Source organism: Nelumbo nucifera, chromosome 8 (assembly GCF_055504915.1).
Source record: "Nelumbo nucifera cultivar China Antique chromosome 8, China Antique-T2T, whole genome shotgun sequence".
Classification (NCBI taxonomy): Eukaryota; Viridiplantae; Streptophyta; class Magnoliopsida; order Proteales; family Nelumbonaceae; genus Nelumbo; species Nelumbo nucifera.
Window position 1 is genome coordinate 53,623,514 of NC_142656.1, and position 20,547 is coordinate 53,644,060.

A 20,547-nucleotide genomic window follows, 5' to 3' on the forward strand; every position below is an offset into this window, starting at 1 on the left:
ACCCTAACCCGAGCATCAATCTAACCTGGCCCAAGTTGCAGCCTTACTGGATATGCAGCAACTGTAACATCTTGTAGGTGGCATTTGGAAAAGAAAGAAAAACTAATGACCTAACCAACTAATCTAATACAGATTAAAGCTGACCCTAGTTTACCATTTACCTGACCGAAAACATTATGGTTGTGTTTGGTATCATTACTGTTTTTACCTACTTGAAAACCATTTGGGCTAAACAATATAAATTGGTGAGAAGTATATTTTCACATTACATATAAGAATCGTTTCAACTATGACTAATACCCCTGTTTCTACCTAAAACATCAATTTGATGACTATACAAACAGCCTTTCACACACAATTTTTTCTTTCAACTATAAACAGCCACAAATAATAATTGTACGCCAATTTGTATTGATGAATCAAAATGTTTAAGGTAGAAACAGCTATGATACCAAACACAACCTATTGATGATGATGATGATTCATGCTGAAACATTTCTCCAATGTACTAGTTATCTTACAGTGCTTGTTGAGTATCTTATTTATTACAATATGAATAAACCCAATAAAGAATCAGACTGTAATGCAGACAGCAAACGAGATAATTAATAAAATTAAATCCAATTCAAAACTGCATCAAAATTTCTCTTTTTACAAGGGATTGCTTTTTTATTAAATCCTTCACGGGGGATTTTAACTCTTAAAAAGATTAGTAGGAGTTTATAACCTATGTACATTCAGGTAGATGATCAAATACTTTTTATTTAGATAAGTAGTCTATTACAATTTTCCTGATACGAGGGAAAATTGTGAAATAGGTCTCAGTGGCACTGAAGACAGTAACAAAAAAAGCAATAGTAGTCCAAGGACTATTGAAGTGTGTGCGTAATATTTCAACTATCCAAATTCTCCTTCTCTTCTTGCTGTATTTATGGATATCCTTCTTGATGGTCTGATATGCATCAGGATCTGTCAAGCCCCTCCCCATCTGGTTAATGAGATTGGCTGCTTCTTCATCACTTCGAAGATTATTGAAGAGTATTCCCTCTACTCTTAGCTCCTTTACATCATCAGGATGATTAATGAGAGAATCCAGGAAACAGATGTAGGATGTTATGTTGAAACCACTAAGATCACAACAACATCTCTCATAGGCTATCAAGTTCAGAAACCTAGTCTGGGTTGAATTATCAATGACTATTGGGGGAAGCAAGATATTTCCATAGATGAGGCCAGGTTGGAAATGGACACTTCTGAAACTGAAGGATTCACTCATTTTGAAATTGATTCCCACTGCTTTGAGCTCCTTTACTGAAGGAAAAGAATACCAAAGCTTATCCCGCCTTCGTCGTCGTCGAAACTGGAATAGAGATATGAAGAGCAACCACAGGAGTACCACAAGAATCATGACCTTGAAATATATCTTCTTTAGGGTCCACTGGAGAAAGCCAAAGCTCCTTCTGTAGGCCCACTTTAGCAAACTAAATTTCCTTTTGCAAGGCTCTTGAAGAAAAGAAAGAAGTATTGGGAGCTTGGGCCATGCAATAAGCAGGATCATGAGCAAACTATTATAAGTTAAGTGCAGAACATGGAACAAACCAGAACAAAGATAAAACAGCCACTTGAGCAAGGCAGAACAAACATATAGCAGCCTCCTGAAAGAGGCAAAACAAACATACAACATCCATTTGGGCAAGTAATAATAGTCTCTTCCTGGTTCAGAACAATTGTTTTTGAGCAGTATAGCTCGAAGAAGGTCGAGGAGATGAAAAGCTTTGGGCATTTCTTCATTCTGAGACACAGGGTAGAAACCCATGTTGAATTCATCAACCTCAGAGACTATACCATTAACTTTCTTGACAAATTCCTCTACCATTCTCTTCCACTCAGTTTGAGGGAATATTGCACTCATCAGAGCTTTAAGGACTAAAAATGGTAGTTGGTTCTCCAGTAAGAACATGTCCCTTCCTATAGAAACTATTGCATCATTATTTATTTCTAGTTCCTTGAGATTGTCCTTCACAACACAGTAAATGAAGTAGGCAACAAAACAACCATCCAAGAACATTATACGCAGGAATTTTTCATCCTCAAGCTTTTCAACTGAACCCTCTGCATAGAAATCCCTCGCTCTTGGTGCTACCTTTGCAACTTCATTGTACAAGAATTCAATTCTTTTGTTGCTGCGTGAAACTAATTTTTGTGCTATTCTTTTCTTAAGCTTCTCCACTTGCTCCAACTCAGGTTTTCCATGATGATAAGGACCAACAGAAACAACCATGGGATCATAGATTCTATTGCTGTCTTTGACATCTCGCATTATCTTGGGCACCTTTTGCATTCTGGGCTTGTTTTGAGATCTAGTGGTTTTTTGCTCACAATTCATTATTGAGGCCAACCAATCGCTATTAGGGTTGTTTAGGTAAGAGTTTGAGGTATCTATGATATTGGTTTGCATCTTCTTGCATTTCTTTGGCTTCTTCTGTGAATCCCAGCTGCTACTCATTTTACTCTTGTAGTCCAAGTACAAACTAAGGAGAAAAAAATTAAAATGAAGTCAATATTTAGTTTTGTTAAATTCTACTTCTATGAGAATGGAACAATGTATGACTGATTTAGATGGACACCATGAGGTAGGTCCATGGCACAGCAGGCTGCACCAAAATGTAACCCCATTAAGACTTCTTGGTTCAGCCTAAATAATAACACCCACAAGCGTCTTAAGTTGTGTTTGGTTTAAAAGAGAACAAGATATAGAAACAGAACGTCGGGGGAAAGTTCTTTAACAACTTTCACAAAACCCCTTGAGAACTTCATCCCAATTTCCTGTTTCTCTCCTTATTTTCTGTCAAACCAAACATAGCCTTAATGTATATACATGTGTCATTTGAATCCACCTCACATTAGCTTGGGAAAATTTTGGCTATGTTCTATATCCTCTGCTGTTCATAGAGATTTCCCTGTCTAACAGTTAGTCTAATATGAACTTCATGTTACAGTAGTAGTGTCGAAGTCTGAAGGCATTACTGTATGGGCTAATGTGTTGTCTTGTAGAGAATAGGGATATCTGATGAATACTTTGGACCATTTTGGACCAGTCCAATTCAATGTTTGGACCATTCAATCTGTTCAAATTAATTTTAATTTAGATTGTTTCCAACCTAATCCTGGTCCATTAACACCTTATTGTTATCTTCTATCAATAGACAGATGTTGGTTTAGTCTGACCCAATCCAATATAAATCCATTATGGATGGACTAGGTCCAATCCAATCTAATAAATATTTTGGACCATTAAGTCTGGACTAGTTCAATTCAATATGTCTTATTAGTTTTTCCAATCCATCCAATTGATTTTGATTTGGACACGATCCAGCCCAAAACAGGTCCATTGACACTCTTAATAGAAAGAATCCTTTACACAATAAGGCTGTGTTTGGTTTGAAGGGAAAAGTAGGGAAAGGAAGGGAAAGGAAGGAAATTCTATACAAAGTTTGTAAAGGTTTCCCTACCTTTCCTTTCCTTTCCCTACTTTTTCCTTCAAACCAAATATAGCCTAAAGGTTGTTATGTCAAGGAAGTATTCAACTTAAAAGCTTAAAGCTGTTAGGTGTACCTATATAGGTATTTATTTTCTAACATGTTAAATGGGGATGCCAAAGTTTTGTCCATTAGCTGACACAAACTAGCTGTAGCAGTAATGGGTGCTGGATCTCTGGCTGTATGAATTAACAGCTCACCTAGGAGCTCCATAGACAGGCCAGGCTGTCAAACATGAACAGTCTAGGAAATCAACTACAAGTCTGGCATAGCATCTTGCCCTTCTGGGGTAGGGATCTGCTACCAATATACAACGCTCCCAACAGGCCATTGCAGCTGCATATTGGGAACATTTCCCTTAACATTCATGAAAAAATGTTCCCAATGTATGGTTGCAATGGCTAGTTGAGACATTGTTGGCACCGTCTGTGTTGATAGCTAGATGTTAAAGCCACCTCATATAAAATTCAAAGTTCTTCAGAAAACAATGAAGGCATGGCCTTACCCGCCTCCACTTCCTGGAAAACCAATGACACCTTAGTGGTATGAGTGAAACATTTTCCACATATTCCAACTTATAAATTTTTCAATTATCCTAAAAATTTGCGACCAATGAACCAGTATCATAAATTTGGTAGCCAATCAGGTGATATTTATCAAAATTCAGAGGTGGATTTTTGATTAGTTATGTTTTTCAGTCATATCATAGAGGCTTTTCAAGAGGTAAGACTTCTAGGCTATGTTTGATTTGATGGATCCCTCAATATTTTTTTTTTTTTTTATCTTATTTCTTATTTTCTACAATCCAGAAAACAAAAACACAGTCTTAGGCTCAGTTTGAAAAGAGTGCAACTACAAATATGTAAAGTGTAAAATCTTATATTTTATATTATTATATATACATCTGTACTGTACTATATATATTTGAATTTATACCCCTTCCAAACAGAACTTTAAAGAATCCATTTGCGACAGGTGACTTACCGCAAGGGAGCCAACGGGTTTTGTGGTTGTGCAGTTGCCTTGAATTGAGTGTACCGCCAAGAAGAGAACACCTTATAAACGCTCCGGTTGTTCAGAGAAACAACAATAATGAATCAAGAGAGCTCAGCTCACGGATTTGCGTTGCCCGTTACCCACGAAATGCTCTCTTCTTAGATGCTGTTATGATTTATGAATGTAGGGGACTTCGATGGGTCAAGTGTCAACAGTCAGGACCTTTCAAAAACGCGTACTTCCATATATTTCAGCCAATAAAGATTACAGATGGACCAAGTCTTGTTTGGCTTATACCTTGCTGCTATGTCAAGGAAATTCACTGAAATTAAGGAATTCAATTAATCAATTTCTCTCACTCACAAGGATACTTGCGATCTTCGTGGAAGGAGAAGCTCTTCTTCTACGTACCCGATATTCGTGCAAACTTGAATAAAGAAACATCCCTCAACTCTCCTTGTTATTTGACATTTCAACACCTTTCTGCAATGCATATAACGTGATTTTTAAATGTTTCATAGTTGAACTCTTTTTGTTTTTTTTTTGCATAATATTCATTAATAACCTCAGCTCTTAGGGGCCAAGACTACCGAGTCCTAAAGTATTTTAAATTCATAGTTCATGTCAGTGTAATCATGTTGGAGATATGGTTTCAGAAATATTAGAGAATAAAAATACCATATCTTTAGAATATTATTTGCCCCCATTCAGTGATTGAGTCTATGGTTGGGTTGTAAGCAAATTCATACCTAAGGCTGTATTTGGTTGCAATGCAACTAAATTTGCACTGATGCAAAACTATGAAAGTGCAAATTATTTGAATGTAAATTCCGACCTATTTTTGTTTCAAAAATTAGCTTATCTTGTTTAATTGTAGTACAAATGAAGTAAATTAAGACCTGAAGCAAAATAATGTAAAACCCAAAACAAAATTAAATGAGAATTTACATTTTTTTTTCATTTTCACCTCCATAGATTTGTTCTAGTGCAAATAAAATTGCACTGCAACCAAACACAGCCCAAGGCTTATGGAGGGAGTACAAATACAAATATGTACGGTATAAATACATACAAAATAATACAAACTATATAGTTTTGCACTCTACATATTTGTATTTGTACTCCTTCCAAGGCTCGGTTTAAAAGGAGTACAAATACAAACACAATGTAAAACCTTGCATTTTGTATTTGTATTGTACATATTTGTGTTTGTATTCCTTCCAAATTGAGCTGAGCCTAAGATACAATAGAGCATTGGATCAGAAAATGCAACCAACAAAATTGAAGACTCTGTAAGGAAATCTTTTATGAATTATGTAAAATAGCTTGACTTACACTTATTTTATAGATTCTGAAGAGTTACCATGAAAAAGAACAAGGTTATTTGAGGAGGTTTTTCATACCATCACAAATTTGAATTAAATGTTTCTAGTTAATTAGTTAACAATTAATGACCGTTAACATTTAAATGATATCCCTTCACTACACTTGATCAAGTCATGACCATTGGATTTAATTTAAAAAATCAATGGTCACATTAATTTCAGCCTCCCAAGAGTGCTATATCCCACACACCTCTATATGAGCTTGTACAATTCGTTGACAACAGGCCTAGAGCAGAATGCCAAATTCTGGGATGAATAATAGATGAGTTCGAAGGGTCATTTATATAGAAAGAGAAAGTTATAGAAATTACAAAGAGGCCCTTCTAGAGCAACACAATTTAGAGAATTTACAAGGAGGCCCTTGTAGGGCTGAAGTGAAAATAATAATAAATAAGAAAACAATACAATAAGGACTACAATAAAATGATACATCAGGGAGTTTCTTCACACTGCCCCCTCAAACTGATGTAGAGGCATGAGCATAAGTTTGCTCTCAAGAAATAAGTATCTGGATCTCGTCATGGCCTTTGTGAAAGTGTCAGCAACTTGCATATCAGAGGCAATATGAAGGAGAGAGATTGAATTTGTAAGAAATAGATCATGGATAAAGTGGCAATCCACCTCAATATGCTTTGTCCTTTCATGAAAGACAGGATTAGAAACAATTTTAATAGCACTAGTGTTATCCACGTACAAAGGAATGGGCATAGGAGAGGAATGTCCCAACTCCTAAAATAAAGATTGAAGCCAAACAACTACACTACAAACAAATGGCATTTCCCTGTACTCTGCTTCCATAGAGGACTTGGAAATAGTCTGTTGTTTCTTGCACTTCCATGATAGTAGAGAGTCACCCATGAAGACACACCATCCGGTAGTGGAGCATCGTGTGTTGGGGCATCTAGCCCAATTTTCATCAGCATAGGCTTTCAATTGGAGAGAAGAAAAGACCCTATGATAAAGAACCTCGAATATATCGGATGATTTGATACACCACAGTCAAATGAGATTGACGAGGTGTAGAGACAAACTGACTAACAACCTGAACTGCATGTGAGATGTCAAGACGAGTCATGGTTAGATAGATGAGAGAACCTACAAGTTGCCGGTAGAGGGAAGCATCAGGAAGTAGGGAGCCTTCTGATTTGGATAATTTGACATTCAACTCCAAGGGAGTATCAACCTGTTTATTATCACTGAGGTTGGCCAACTTAACAATATTAGAGGCATACTTGTGTTGGCAGACAAAATAACCTCGAGAGCTCCTTTGTACTTCAAGTCCTAAGAAATAGTTAAGAGGGCCAAGATCCTTCATGTGGAAGGAACTATGGAGAAGAGACTTGAGGTCCTGGATTCCTTCTATATCATCTCCAATCAATAGTATGCCATCCACATACAATAAGAGAATGGTAAGGCCCTGGGTTCTTTTCCAAACAAAGAAAAAGTAATCTGATGCACTTTGGCTATATCCGACTTACACGACAACATCTCTGAATTTTTCAAACCAAGCTCAAGAGGCTTGTTTGAGTCCATAGAGGGACTTCTTTAGTCGACAAACGAGGGTAGTACCCTGGAGGAAGTTTCATATATACTGTTTCCTTTAGATGCCCATATAAAAAGGCATTTTCCACATCCAGTTGAAAGATTGTCCAAGAGTGAGCACCAGAAAGAGCTAAAAGAACACAGACTATAGCAATCTTAGCTACTGGAGCAAAAGTATCTTCATAGACAATGCCATACTCCTGCTTATATCCTTGTGCCATAAGCTTGGCTTTGTAACGGTTTCGAGACCCATCAGATTTTAGCTTGATGGAATAGACCCATTTGAAGGTGTTGGGACAAGGTCCCACGTGTCATTCTCATGCAAAGCTTGAATCTCTGCATCCATGGCTTCTTGCCACTAAGGGCTGCTACTAGCCTGCTGGTAAGAGCGGAGAATATTTGTAGAGGTCAAAACAACAGAGAAGAAGCTATGGTTTGAAGGAAACCCATAGCAGTCAGGTGGTTTGGAGATACGAGCAGAATGACATAAAGGAAGAGGAGGAATAATTAAGGAATCTAAGGCTGGAACATCACTTACAGGGTTGTCTAAGATGGGCGAAGGATCCAGACCAGGAGGAAGAGGGGTCGTAAGCATAGGAGATGGACCACGAACCCATTTGCGAGAGAAGATGAGAAGTTCCTTCTCAGTAGTGGATGATGGAGAATCCTATTGTTCAAAACCATGCAAAACTAAAACAAAGAAAGCAAATAACTTGGCAATTCCTGAAAAAAAGAAGATATGCTCAAGAAAAATCACATTTCAAGAGATACAAATTCGACATGTTGAGGGATCGTAACAAATGAATCCCTTGTGATTTAGGCTATACCCTACAAAAGCACACATGACAGATTGTGCTGAAAGCTTTAAACGTTCACGAGGAGGAAGATGAACAAAGCATAGACACCCAAAGACATGAAGACATGAAAGATCTAGGGGGTATCCAAACATCTTTTGATGAGGAGAAATGTTAGCAAGCACAGATGATGGGATACGATTGATCAGATATACTGCAATGTTAGTGGCCTTAACCCAGAATGTGGGAGGTGCATGTGATTCTTGTAGGAGAGTCCTTAAAACATTGAGAATGTGACCATTCTTTCTCTCCGCCACACCATTTTGCTGAGGAGTGTCTGGGCAGCATCATTGGACTTGTACGCCATGATGTTTTAGGTAAGCCAAAAAAATCTCTACCACTGTATTCTCCCCCTGAGTCTGAGCGTAAGATTTGCACATTCACTTGGAAATGAAATTGAACCATGTTATGAAACAACCTAAAGGTTGGAAACACTTCTGATTTGTGTTTGAGAAAGTAGATCCAAGTGTACCTGGTACAATCATCAATAAATAACACAAAATACTTGTATTCCATCCGAGAGACAACAGAAGAACTCCAAACATCACTATGAATGATTTCAAAAGGTGAAGTAGCATGTTCAGCTCGGTGAATGAATGAAAAAATATGGCTCTTACTCAAATAACCAGAAACACAAGATGTATCAAAGGATTTCATAGAAGGAATTTTAGTTTTAATAAAACCGAACTCAAACAAGTATTTAAGTTTATTAGAATTTGGGTGACTCAAAATAGGACTCAATGTAGAAGAGCTCAAAAAAGTAGAGGATGATGCTAATGGAGAGTTCTCAAACTTCAATGCAAACAAGCGGCCCATCCTACGCCCCTTTCCTTTCACATTCCTAGTGCAGGGTCCTCAATTAAACAACCATAAGAAGAAAAGGTTAGAATATGACCTTCATCAATTAATTGACCAATTGAAATAAGGTTGGCAGTAAGATTAGGAACAAGGAAGTTTTAGCAAGGGACAAGGAATTTGAGGGAGAAAGTTTGATACACAAGTCATCACTCCCAATGATGTCAAGTTTCTCACCATTAGCAGTGACAATGTGCCTATGGGTGGTTTTAGACAATCTGTTTAGAGGTTTAGGATAGGCCCCAGTCATATGATTTATAGCACCAAAATCAATTATTCAAACGGGAAAAGAGCAATAACCGGAGAACTCACCAGATAGGCCGATAGCAGAAAAGGCAAATGAAATGGCAAAAGATACCAGTTGTTGTATCTTTTCTTTATTCATTGAAGCAAAGGATTCTCCCTTGGCAATGGTGGTATCAGATACTCGTCCTTCAAATGCTTGATAAGCGTGTGACTGATTCTTCTTCATAGGTCCCTTGGATGGACGAATTGGGCAATCTGGAATGATATGTCCATGTTGTTTACAATATGTGCAGACATTCTTCTTTCTGCAATGAGAGGCAATATGTCCATATCCTTTACATTCATAGCATTGAATTTTAGAAGGGTCCTTTCCACCATATTTCTTATTCCCTCGTGCAAGAAACATAGTATCCATCCCTGAATCAAGATGTTTTCCTTCTATGTTTGTAGAAGTTAGGAGTTTAGTTTCTTCCCTTAACAATTCTCCCATCACAGAGTCTAAGTCTGGAAGAGTTCCTCTACTCAAAATATTTAACCTGATTATTTCATACTCAGGTCTCAACCTCATGAGAAATTGGTTAACTTTCCTATTTTCAAAATGTTTTCTACAAATACTTGACACATTCAATGGGATCAGAGGGTTCAGTATGAACAAGTTCATATTCAGCCCAAAGATCAATAAAGCCTAAATAGTATTCTTGAATCTTTTTGTCCCCTGGCAATAAGCAAAGATTTCAGATTCAATCTGGTATTACCGTGGCATATTGGATTGATGATACACCTTTTTCAAATAGGCATACATCTCATAGGTAGTCCTTAGTCTTCTCATAGGAACACTAATGTGAGGCGCAATGGAGCTCAAAATCCATGAGACTAACTTTCCATGTCAAGCTTCCATTGTGTATAGGCTTTACTATCAGCCTCATCCTCATTAGGTTTACTTATAGTCCCATTCAAGTAACCTTCAAGTTCCTTTCCCTCAACATAGAAATCGAAATGGAACTTCCACATATTGTAGTTAGTTCCATCAAATTTTATAGGGAGAAAATCTACTTTGTCAGCCATCAAGAATAAATAAAGGCAACCCAAGAAGAAAGGTAGCAGCATTGTTAACCACTTCACTTAATTCAATAACGGTTCAAGTCAACAGCTCAATTAAGGTTGCAGCAAGCAGTTCGGACAAATAACAATAAATCTGGTATGGAAGAGAAATATAGTCAAATATTTCCAGTACAGATTTGCCACCCTATAGAGGAATCAAAATCCTCCAAGAAATTTATCCAGAACAACTCCAACCAGATGTGTTGACAGTCCAACCTGATGGTTCCAAGACTGTTGAACTAAGGAGAGGACTGAATGCCCTCAGTACTGAACACAACTCTTACCCAATAACCCTAGGATAGCACAAAGAAAACTAGGGTTGCAAGAGAGATTCACCAACATGATGTATGCATTTCAAATCAACCACCAATAGGATTCAGATAAGTGACTTGAAATGGAATGAAGAGGTCTGTTGAAACCCTTCAATCTGAAGCACTAGTAATCAAGAACAAAATGTTCGAAGTTTAAAGAAGGCCTAAGAAAACACCAGTCCAAGGGAAAACTACTGCCGCCCTTGAGAGAAGACCAGAAGAAGAAGAAAACTGCTGCCACCCTAGTGAGAAGATTAGAACTCCTCTAAAGCTTGACCAATCTCGAAGAAAGCTTTTGAGTTAGAAGAACATACCAGAACGACACAACCAATTAGGTTTCTTTGCAAACAGAGGTGTCCCAAGAGAGTTCCAAGAAGACCTCTCTTGCAGAAATCTTAGAAATCAGAACAGAGGGCAAGGATTAGGGTTGACTAGAATTTCCCTATCTTCAGATTAAGCATCCAGAAGCCAGCATCCTTTGAGATATCAGAGAGAGAGAGAGCACAAAGCAAGAACTGATTATAGAGCAGAATGCCAAATTCTATGATGAATAATAGATGAATTCGACCCTACCCCAAGGGTCCTTTATATAGAAAGTGAAAGTTACAAAAATTACAAAGAGGCCCTTCTAGGGCAACACAATTTAGAGAATTTACAAGGAGGCCCTTGTAGGGCTGAAGTGAAAATAATAATAAATAAGAAAACAATACAATAAGGACTACAAAAAAATGGTACATTAGGGAGTTTCTTCACATTCGCAACCTAGGTAGATGTGATTCATACTTATGATTGTAATTGCCATTGCACATGCAATTGCAGTTGCATTTTCTATTTGTGATTTGTGATTACCTTGCAATCTTAGTTGCGATGGCCATCTCATCTGTGATTATGGCACACCTCCATTTTGAGTGTTATCATAAATGATCCTCCATGAATTAGATGCAATTTCTTTAAAACCCATTTTGAACACTTTAAAATTGTAACCCTCTATTTTGTATATCAAGTAAACCTCACAAATGAAAAAAAAAAATTTCTCTACAAGTGGGCTAGCAATATTGACCCCAACCCATTTGACCCACCCAACCTACCCAATCTCTTGGTGGGTCAATATGGGTCGAGTAACCCATTAGGGTGGGTTGGGTCGAGGGTACCCATTAAGGTCAGGATGGGTTGAGTTGCACGGGTCAAGATGGGTTAGGTCAAAGTCAACTCTATCTATACTCGCCAAATCTCAAAAAATAAAAGTTATAATGGTTTGAACTCAAGCCTCCTAGCATTGCCCACATCTCATTACACTTTTGAACCACCATGCCACATTTCATTTTGAGATTAAAAATGAAATAAAATAGATTTTATTAACTTTCTTGTTCACATGCAATTTTATACAAAAACACTTTTACAAAAGCAATTTTATGAAAAGGACTTTTACAAAAGTACTTTTATACAAAAGCACTTTTATATAAGTACTTTTACACAAAAGCACTTTTATGAAAGTACTTTTACAAAAGCACTTTTTCACGAAAGCGCTTTATGAAAATACTTTTACGAACACTTTTATGAAAGCCTAAAAACACCTTTACAAAAAGTAATTTTATGAAAGCACTTTACAAAAGTACTTTTACACAAAAGAACTTTTACAATAGTACTTTTATGAAATTGCATTATCACTAGTGTTGGGAGGTTAAGGGGATGGTTATAGAAGAGAGTTGGGATCAAAATTCCATTGTCACTAGTGTTGGGGGGGGGGGGATGGAGGGTGGGGGATGGGCAACATCATATTTGTCCCCATTAAACAAAATATGGTTTTATTACTATGTGAAAAAGAAAATTTTTCATACAAAAGGGATAACCTTAACCTCTCATTTTATGGGAGTTGAGATCATAAGTACGGGAGATCATTCTTGGCTCAAGCCAGAAACCTGGCCTGGCCCAACCCATAAATATTTATTTTTAAATATATAATGTACATACCATTTTATATTGTAATATATAATTATGTATTGTTATATATATACATACACAAGTATATTTTAAATTTATATTAAATATTTATTATATTATATAAAATGCAAACACTTTTAAGTTTTAACATATAAATAAATATTCATGAGTTGACACATGTTAACAAATGTGCCAACACTTGAGTCAATTCAAGTATGAGAATTATCCTCCTAGTCAAGGCCTTCATTCTCATTCCCAATCAATGTGGTACCCAAGCAATGTTACCATTGAGTATTGTCCCAAGTGCCACATTGCTAAAAAATGGAAACGGAGGCAGGCCTTACCTTCATCAATAAAAAGATAGGCAAGCCAAGCCAAACCAAAATTAGAAATTAAATGGAGCCCATGCCTTTTTTTCGTCATAGGATAGGCCCAAAGACTAATTTGGGCTTGTGCAATATTTTTTTTTCATGTATTAGACATTATGTTATTTAATTTAAAAGTTAATTAATTAAATTTTTATTATTAGATGCCATGGCCCAAAGTCATTAGGCCTGAAAACCCTATAAGCCCAACCTAGCCTTGCAATCTAGGCCCAAGCCAGCTTGGTCCATGATCATTCCAAGTCATAAGATGGGATATATGCCACTTCACAAGGGGCGTGTGGCTTAGGCCCCATTTGGTTTGCGGGAATAGGGGTCTAGAATCAGAATGGACTATTCCGATTTCAACTGTTTGGTTAAGCGGAATCAGAATCCCATTCCCATTCTTGCTAGAATGGTATTCCCCCGTTTGAGGGAATGGCCATTCCCTGCCCCTCCCTTGGAAATGAAATTCCATTCCTGTTGATTCCAACTTTCATTCTCATTCCTGTCTAAACCAAACATACTATGGGAATAAACCAATCCGATTCTAATTTTGATTCTGATTCCAATTCTTGCTACAAACCAAATGAACCCTTATTGTTTTTCCATATTATGTGCAAAAAACATTTCTGCACATACTAGTATTTGCCAATAAAAAGATTCCCTAACTCATGTATGGGTTCTAATTGTTGTGATAATGGTATATGTAAAATTTAAGGAGAAACAAAATCCTAATATCTACCAAGAAAGGTCACAACATTATTGATGGTGTGTATCTGCTAGCTCCCTGCTAGAGGACAACTTAGACGTTGGGCTAGTAAGGTCAGTTGATTGAGCTGCAAGAGAATAGTCAGAGTACTCGGGGTAGGCACTCCGATGCTTAAGTCAATGATGAGAACAAAGAAGGCAAGAGAACTACAAAGTAAGAGAGATTTATGTGCACAATAGTGTGTACCTTCTGTGGTTGAAGGAGATGCCTTTATATAGGCGTGGGCCTCACGTAGCACGTCCAATATCTCTGAAAAGACATGGCTTATTGGCCTATCACCCTCAAAAGTGGTTTCCACAGATAGTGATAAGGCTTATTCAATTATATATAAGGGGCCCCTGGGGTCCCATTTGTACAATTTCCTGGAGTTTCTTGGAGTAGCAAAGTGAAAGGTCAGAAAACTCAGAAAACACAAACGAGGTCGGGGAGGTTGGTCCAATTTTTTCATAGTCCCGTAGGTGAGTCCTTTTCCTCTTTTCTTTCTAGTAACTATGTCTTCTGGTGAATCGGAGAGGGAGTATTACTAGGCTTCTCGAGCCGAGGGGGACCACAACTCAAGAGCGGCAAGGGTCCCAAATAGGGGGCCTCGACCTCTAGTCATCAGCTAAGGACTAAGTCAGAGTTTGGACCCACCAAGCTAAGTAGTGAGGAGATAGTGGACTTAGTTACTACCTACCACCAATTGAAGTGTTGTCAATTTGGACATTGTCGGCATTGTTGTTGTTATTGAAGCCATTACTTATTGAGTAGAAAGTAAGCAAGAACTTAGGCCCTGTTTGGATAAACTTTTATAAAGTACTTTCATACTTTTGAAAGTATAAAGGTATGAAAAACACGACATAGCATTTGTTTTATGTACTTCATACATTTTGCTTTCATACTTTTAAAAGTATGTACTTCATACATTTTGCTTTAATACTTTTAAAAGTATGAAAAACCCCAAAAGCACAAAGTTAGCTTTTCATACTTCGTGCTTTAGGCGAAATTATGCTTTTGTTTTCATGCGAACGGGTGGTCACGTGTGACCACCGTTTGATAAAACTCTCGACCCTTCCTCCGTTCACCACTACTAGAGTCAAACGGCCATCACCGATCTCAAACCCCGAAAACCATCACTAGAAGTACAAATGGATGTGATTTTGCCAAACAAAAAATGGTACTTCTGTTTTGAAAAGCATACTTATCAATTTTTTTTACCCAAATGGTTTTCAAAGCAAAAATACCAAAGTAAAAGTATTTTATGTACTTTATACTTAAATATTTTTAAAAGTACAAAAGCAGAAGTCTATTCAAACAGAGCCTTAGCTTTTCATAATGGTTCCCACAAACGGCGACAATTGATAGTGTGCAATCTAGTAGCTCCCTGCTGGAGGACAGCTCAGACGTCAAGCTCATGAGGTCGGTAGGCTGATTACAAGAGAACAATGTCGAAGTACCCGAGGTGGTTACTCTGATGCTTAAGTTAGCAATGAGTGAAAGAGAACAAGAGAGCAAGAGAGCTAGAATGCAAAAGAGTCTCGAGCGCACAATCGAGTGTACCTTCTGTGGTTGAATGAGGTGCCTTTATATAGGCATGGATAGGCGCAAGGATCAAAACTTCGTCATGTATCGACCGATAAGTATTGTATCAGAGCCTTCTCGGCATGCCCCTATAGGGGGAGTTTTGGGTCGACGAGCGGTTTAGGGGGTAGATTGACCTTAAACCGGCCCCTCTAAACTAGTTTCAAAATAATAATAATAAGAAAAACACAAAAAAAAAATAGTACTGATACAAACTGATATGCCCTACCGGCGTACCACCCTGTATCGATATTTTGAACCTTGGGTAGGCGTGGGCCTCATGTAGCGTGTCTAAGATCTTCAGAAGGACATGATTTATCAGCTCACCACCCTAAAAGGTGGTTTTCGTGGATAGCGATAAGCTTATCCGATTATCTCCAAAGCAGGTGGTGCAAAAGTCAACTTTATCAGTCAGGTAATGTGATCCCGAAGGACTCAAAGACTATAAGTCGCACGTAGAGGAAGTTGGTCACCACATCACGAAGGTTGCCACCTCGACCTTGGTCAGGTCGATAAGTGCTTGGCGGAAAGTCAACCCTCTTAGTGAGGTCGTAGGTCTGCTCTTGCCAAGGTCGCCAGTTCGGTCCACCAAGGTGCACATGCTGCATAAGGCCATGCCCTCCTCGATCCTAACCGAGCTAATGCCGGGCGCTCGATTTCAAAGCGTGCAAGGTGCATCCGAGGTGAATCCAAGGTGCATCTGAAGTGTATCCGATCCAAAACAGTTAGGGTTGATTTGGAAAGAACACATCACCACCGACGTGACGCCAAAGTATTATACAACAATTAATCAACGTCACCGAAAGGGCCAAATTACCGCTCATGCACAACTCATTAGTTTAAGTCATGCTATGAATCATTCCTTGTATATAAATCACTTTCTTCTCTTATCCCTTTCCAAAGTGGATCATGATAAATTCCTTTTCATGTTATCATCCACATCAAATACTCCCCTTTATTACATCTTCAAATTTGAAGTGCATCAAAAGCACTTTGCTCATGCAAATCAAGCCATGAATGAGTGGAGTGATGGGAGTCCCTAACTGTTCTTTTCAACCACTCGACCATATCTTATAGAGTCACAGCATGCATCGTTAAAACATATGTTCATCAGCTTTAACACTATTTCTTGAAGGAATTACAGTAGAATCACCCAAACCCATGAACATCGATCGATCACCTTCAACCTAAAAACTTTTATTCTATTAAATCGTATTTAACTTATAATTATTAAGATAAAGGGTATTTCGTATTCGTGCCATATATTAGTCCAAGGTGTCATTAATGGTCATGTTCATCGGTCCGGTCCACAATCAAACTGTCACCGCACTGTCAAACCAAAGTTGACGCTGAGCAATACCGCATTTGTCTACGACTCTACTACGTACATTTCCCGTCTAACAACATAACATTACGAGTTTACGAGTTACGACCAACCGCACGTGTCCACCTTTCAAAGCAGCTTCTTTTGTTTACGACGATTTGATCCTTCACAGGCCTAACAACAACAAATATATAAACGGTTGAGATCATCTTGCATATGATAATTGTTCAATCAAAATCAGACACGTGGCAAACATCAAATGGGTTAGTGTTGGACAATAGCTTTTCTTTCCAAATAAGAAACAAAATTATCCAAACAATTCAACAGTAAAAGGACTGCACTTTCTGGAGACATCTAGAGAGAGGAAGCTTCCTTCTCTCTCTCCCCTCTTTTCTAGGTTCAATGGGCAAAGTTAGCATAAGCAAGCCAACACCGCAAAGCAAAAAACCAGTAGAGAGTAGAGAGAGAGAGAGCTAGTAGAAAAACCCTAGAGAAAACATCTGGGTTGGAAGCTTCTGGATCCGTGAAGAGTTTCCATAGTTCAATTTCTGCAGAATTTGTCGACTCTTCCTTAGATTTCTTATGTCTACAGATTGATCCCTTCCTTGTGGTGCTTCGTGGTGTCGGCGATCTGATCGGTTCGAATTAGGGTTTCGGTCGGTTGTAGTTCTTAGAAGCTATATGGCGGGATATCTGCCGATGAAGATGAAGCGTAAGGACTTGGAGGAAGTATACGATGAGTTCTCTGATTTTTCTCTGTCTTCTCCCGCGAGAAAGATCAGGAGGCTGGTACTGGTTCCATTCCATCTTTCTTTTTTCAAGGAATAATTGCTTATTTTTGTGTGTAAGAGTTTAGGGAAACCTGAAGAAAATTATTTCATCTCTCTTCATTTCCTCGAATTGTTGGCAGTTGTTTCTCAAAAACGGAAAAACCCTTGAATCTCTCTAGATGATAATAGTTGTCACCAACACACTCACCACTCAATGGTGGTGTTTGTTAGTCAGTGTAGAAGATCTTATTTTCCATCCGGGACTTATTAAAGAGTATATGTTCTTTTTTGCGTTTTCAAGGATGCAGAGTTGCCACCGATCATGGAAGAAGAAGAAGCCCCAGAGATTGCTATGGGTTTTGAGCAGATAGTGAGCGAACAACCCGATATCACTCGACAGCAACTAGGAGCTGTGACGACGGAGGCAGTTCCCTCTGTTCCTCTGAATGAAGAAAGGGCTCTCGTACTTTACAACCCAGCTAACACACCCATGTTGAAAACTCCCAGTTCACCCGGCTTTTCTATCACCGTGAATTCCGATTTGATTCCTGGTTTGAAAGGTGAGTATCAAATGCTTGAGCTTTGTGACAAGATTGATCAATTGGATGTTGGCATTGTTTTGAACTGACATTGTAATTTATGGAAATGCTCCTTAGGTGTTGGCACTACTAGAATGCACCCGATGCAGAAGTCAAATAGAGCTTTTGTTATCGATATATTGTTAGGAATTTTTTTGTATGGGAATGTATAGTTTAGAAAAGCTTACATTCAATCAAGTAGAAATATAATTCCTTAATATTTGAAGGGAAGGGATTAATCATTGTTTGATGCAATTACAAAACCGTTGAGCTTGATTTTGTAAGTGATCCAATTTTAAATTTCTAAATCCACCAATTTATATATTTTTCCTTAACATTGAAATGCAACTGGAACTGTAAAACAAGATTACTTTGAAGTTCCAACAAGGACACATGGAATTCTTTTTTGCAATTTAATTGTCTTTGCTTTTTGAAATGGTTTTTTATCTTGTTGATGTATTTGAAAGATACTTAACCAGTATATTTTGGGAAATTTATAATTGCTACATGAACCTTCTAGGATTTAGTTGCAATTCTGCATTGATTGATATAAAAAAAATTATTGGCAACTTGATTGTCTGTTTCCTTATTGAAATGGTTCTTATCTTATTGATGCATTTGAGACTTGAGAGGTACCAATAAATCTTGATAACTTAGATTTGCCACATGAACCCACCTAGGATTCGGTTGCAATTCTGCATTGGTTGATGATATAAAAGATTTATTGGCTAGGAGCCTGGGAAAGTGTACACAGTGCACTATACGCATTAGAATTTAGTGGCCACCTACTACGGAGAACAAGAGTTCCCCATGTCTGAATTAGTATTCTATGCACATGTAGATCGTTATCAACCAACTAGTGACAGTATATGCAAATTCATGTTGTGTCACTAGTTTCTTCTGTTTTTTTTATTTATGCCTTCAGACTGCATATTGAGTTCCCACGGATCTGATCCCAAACTAACTTTGTGGTAACATTTTTCCATTTAGATCATATTTTCTGGTCCAACCATACAAAATCAGTAAAAACTACAGAGGATGAAGCAGCATCCGCAGACAAAAACAAATCAGTGACAAATGATAGCTTAGCAGTTGTTCCCTGGGTTCCATATCAGCATCCTACATTCTCTGGAACGGAGGTGCCAGCACCGGGACTGTCAGAGATGATGGAAGCAGAAGGAGATGCTACAATGATGGAAATTGAAGATGAGGATGGAGGGCAAGCGTGGGGGACTGATGCAATTGTAGGAGGAGGCGAAAGTTTACAACAATGGCAGCAACAACACTGTATGACACCAGAATTCCCACAAAACACATCAACTCCTGTTATGTGGTAGTGGTAGTAAGTTTTGTATGTACTGACTAGGGAGCTTATAATATCAGTGTTTTTGGCTCTGTAATACCTTTTTTGCTCCCAACTGGGAGCTAAGCAGATAGAAGAGGAAGGTGAGAGATAACAGGGGAGAAATTGGATGAGAAGGAACCAAGAATGGCACAATGCCCTTGTTAGATTTTTGTTGCCGTGATCTCATTCATAAAGTCGTTTAGTGAATGTTGATATTGTATCCGGCCTCTTCAGGCAGCTTTTTGTAAAAAAAGAAAAAAGAAAAATAGGTATAAAAAGGTTTTACTCCTAACTTTCTTATCATATCAGGAATTGGAATCTTATTTTACAATTTGCATCTTTGATGGTAACCCTTCAGTTCTTAGCCATGGCGGAACCGATGCTAGCGTTGCCAAAGCAGTAGATTAGTAAGAATTCGGGAGGCAGCGACAGTAGATTATAAATGGAAGGTGTATGACGAAAAATAAAGATAAGCATGGATACACTAAAAATTTTAAAAAAATATGAACAATAATAAAAATGAGTTTTATGTGATTATAATTAATTTATTTAAACATAAAAATCATTCTTTAATGATTTATATGATATTTATTATGTATACAAGTTAATATATTTCTTAATTTTTAATAAATAAATTTAACTTGTATTCATCTTATTATTATATAAATATTAATAATTAAATTTATTGCATTTGTTGAAAAACATCCACTAAGGCAAGAAATATTACTATAAGTATAAAAAAACATGTTATTTTAATAACTAATTTAGGTTGGTATAATGGTTAATTAATTAGTGTTGCAAGCAAATGATTTGGGTTTAAAACCTTTTACCTTTGGTTTGTGATTTTTAACAGGTTATTTGACTTAAAATAACATTTAATGATATTAAATATTATAATTAAAGGTAATTTAAATGAGCATTTAATTAAATTATATTAGCATTTAGTGACATTTCAGACTTTAAGACTTAATTAAAATTGATATTAATGAGAGAGAAGATACAAATTAAATTTAAATTTAAAAAGGAGAGGAAAATTAAATTCGATTGATACATAATGCATATCGGC

At 37.4% G+C, this 20,547-nt stretch overlaps 2 protein-coding genes across 2 annotated transcripts; one reads left to right on the top strand and one right to left on the bottom strand.

Annotated features, from left to right (window-relative positions):
* Positions 1-603: 603 nt before the first annotated feature.
* On the bottom strand, positions 604-5,041 carry LOC104601688 (UPF0481 protein At3g47200-like). The gene is made up of 2 exons (XM_010265126.3): positions 4,524-5,041; positions 604-2,531 (listed from the first exon to the last, which is right to left on the bottom strand). Exon 2 carries the CDS (start codon positions 2,504-2,506, stop codon positions 761-763), a length of 1,746 nt encoding a protein of 581 aa, XP_010263428.1. The 5' UTR covers positions 2,507-2,531; positions 4,524-5,041; the 3' UTR covers positions 604-760.
* A 12,069-nt stretch (positions 5,042-17,110) lies between these two features.
* LOC104601606 (uncharacterized) lies at positions 17,111-19,784 on the top strand. The gene is made up of 3 exons (XM_010265003.3): positions 17,111-17,577; positions 17,860-18,118; positions 19,127-19,784. The coding sequence occupies exons 1-3, from the start codon at positions 17,470-17,472 to the stop codon at positions 19,471-19,473; spliced, it is 714 nt and encodes a 237-aa protein (XP_010263305.1). The 5' UTR covers positions 17,111-17,469; the 3' UTR covers positions 19,474-19,784.
* Positions 19,785-20,547: the final 763 nt, after the last annotated feature.

Excerpts from the sequence above, each read along its gene's own strand:
- LOC104601688 (XM_010265126.3), bottom strand. The coding sequence starts at position 2,506 with ATGAGTAGCAGCTGGGATTCACAGAAGAAGCCAAAGAAATGCAAGAAG.
- LOC104601606 (XM_010265003.3), top strand. The coding sequence starts at position 17,470 with ATGGCGGGATATCTGCCGATGAAGATGAAGCGTAAGGACTTGGAGGAA. Across the intron at positions 17,578-17,859 it reads CGAGAAAGATCAGGAGGCTG|GATGCAGAGTTGCCACCGAT; the intron begins GTACTGGTTCCA and ends TGCGTTTTCAAG. Across the intron at positions 18,119-19,126 it reads TTTGATTCCTGGTTTGAAAG|ATCATATTTTCTGGTCCAAC; the intron begins GTGAGTATCAAA and ends TTTTCCATTTAG.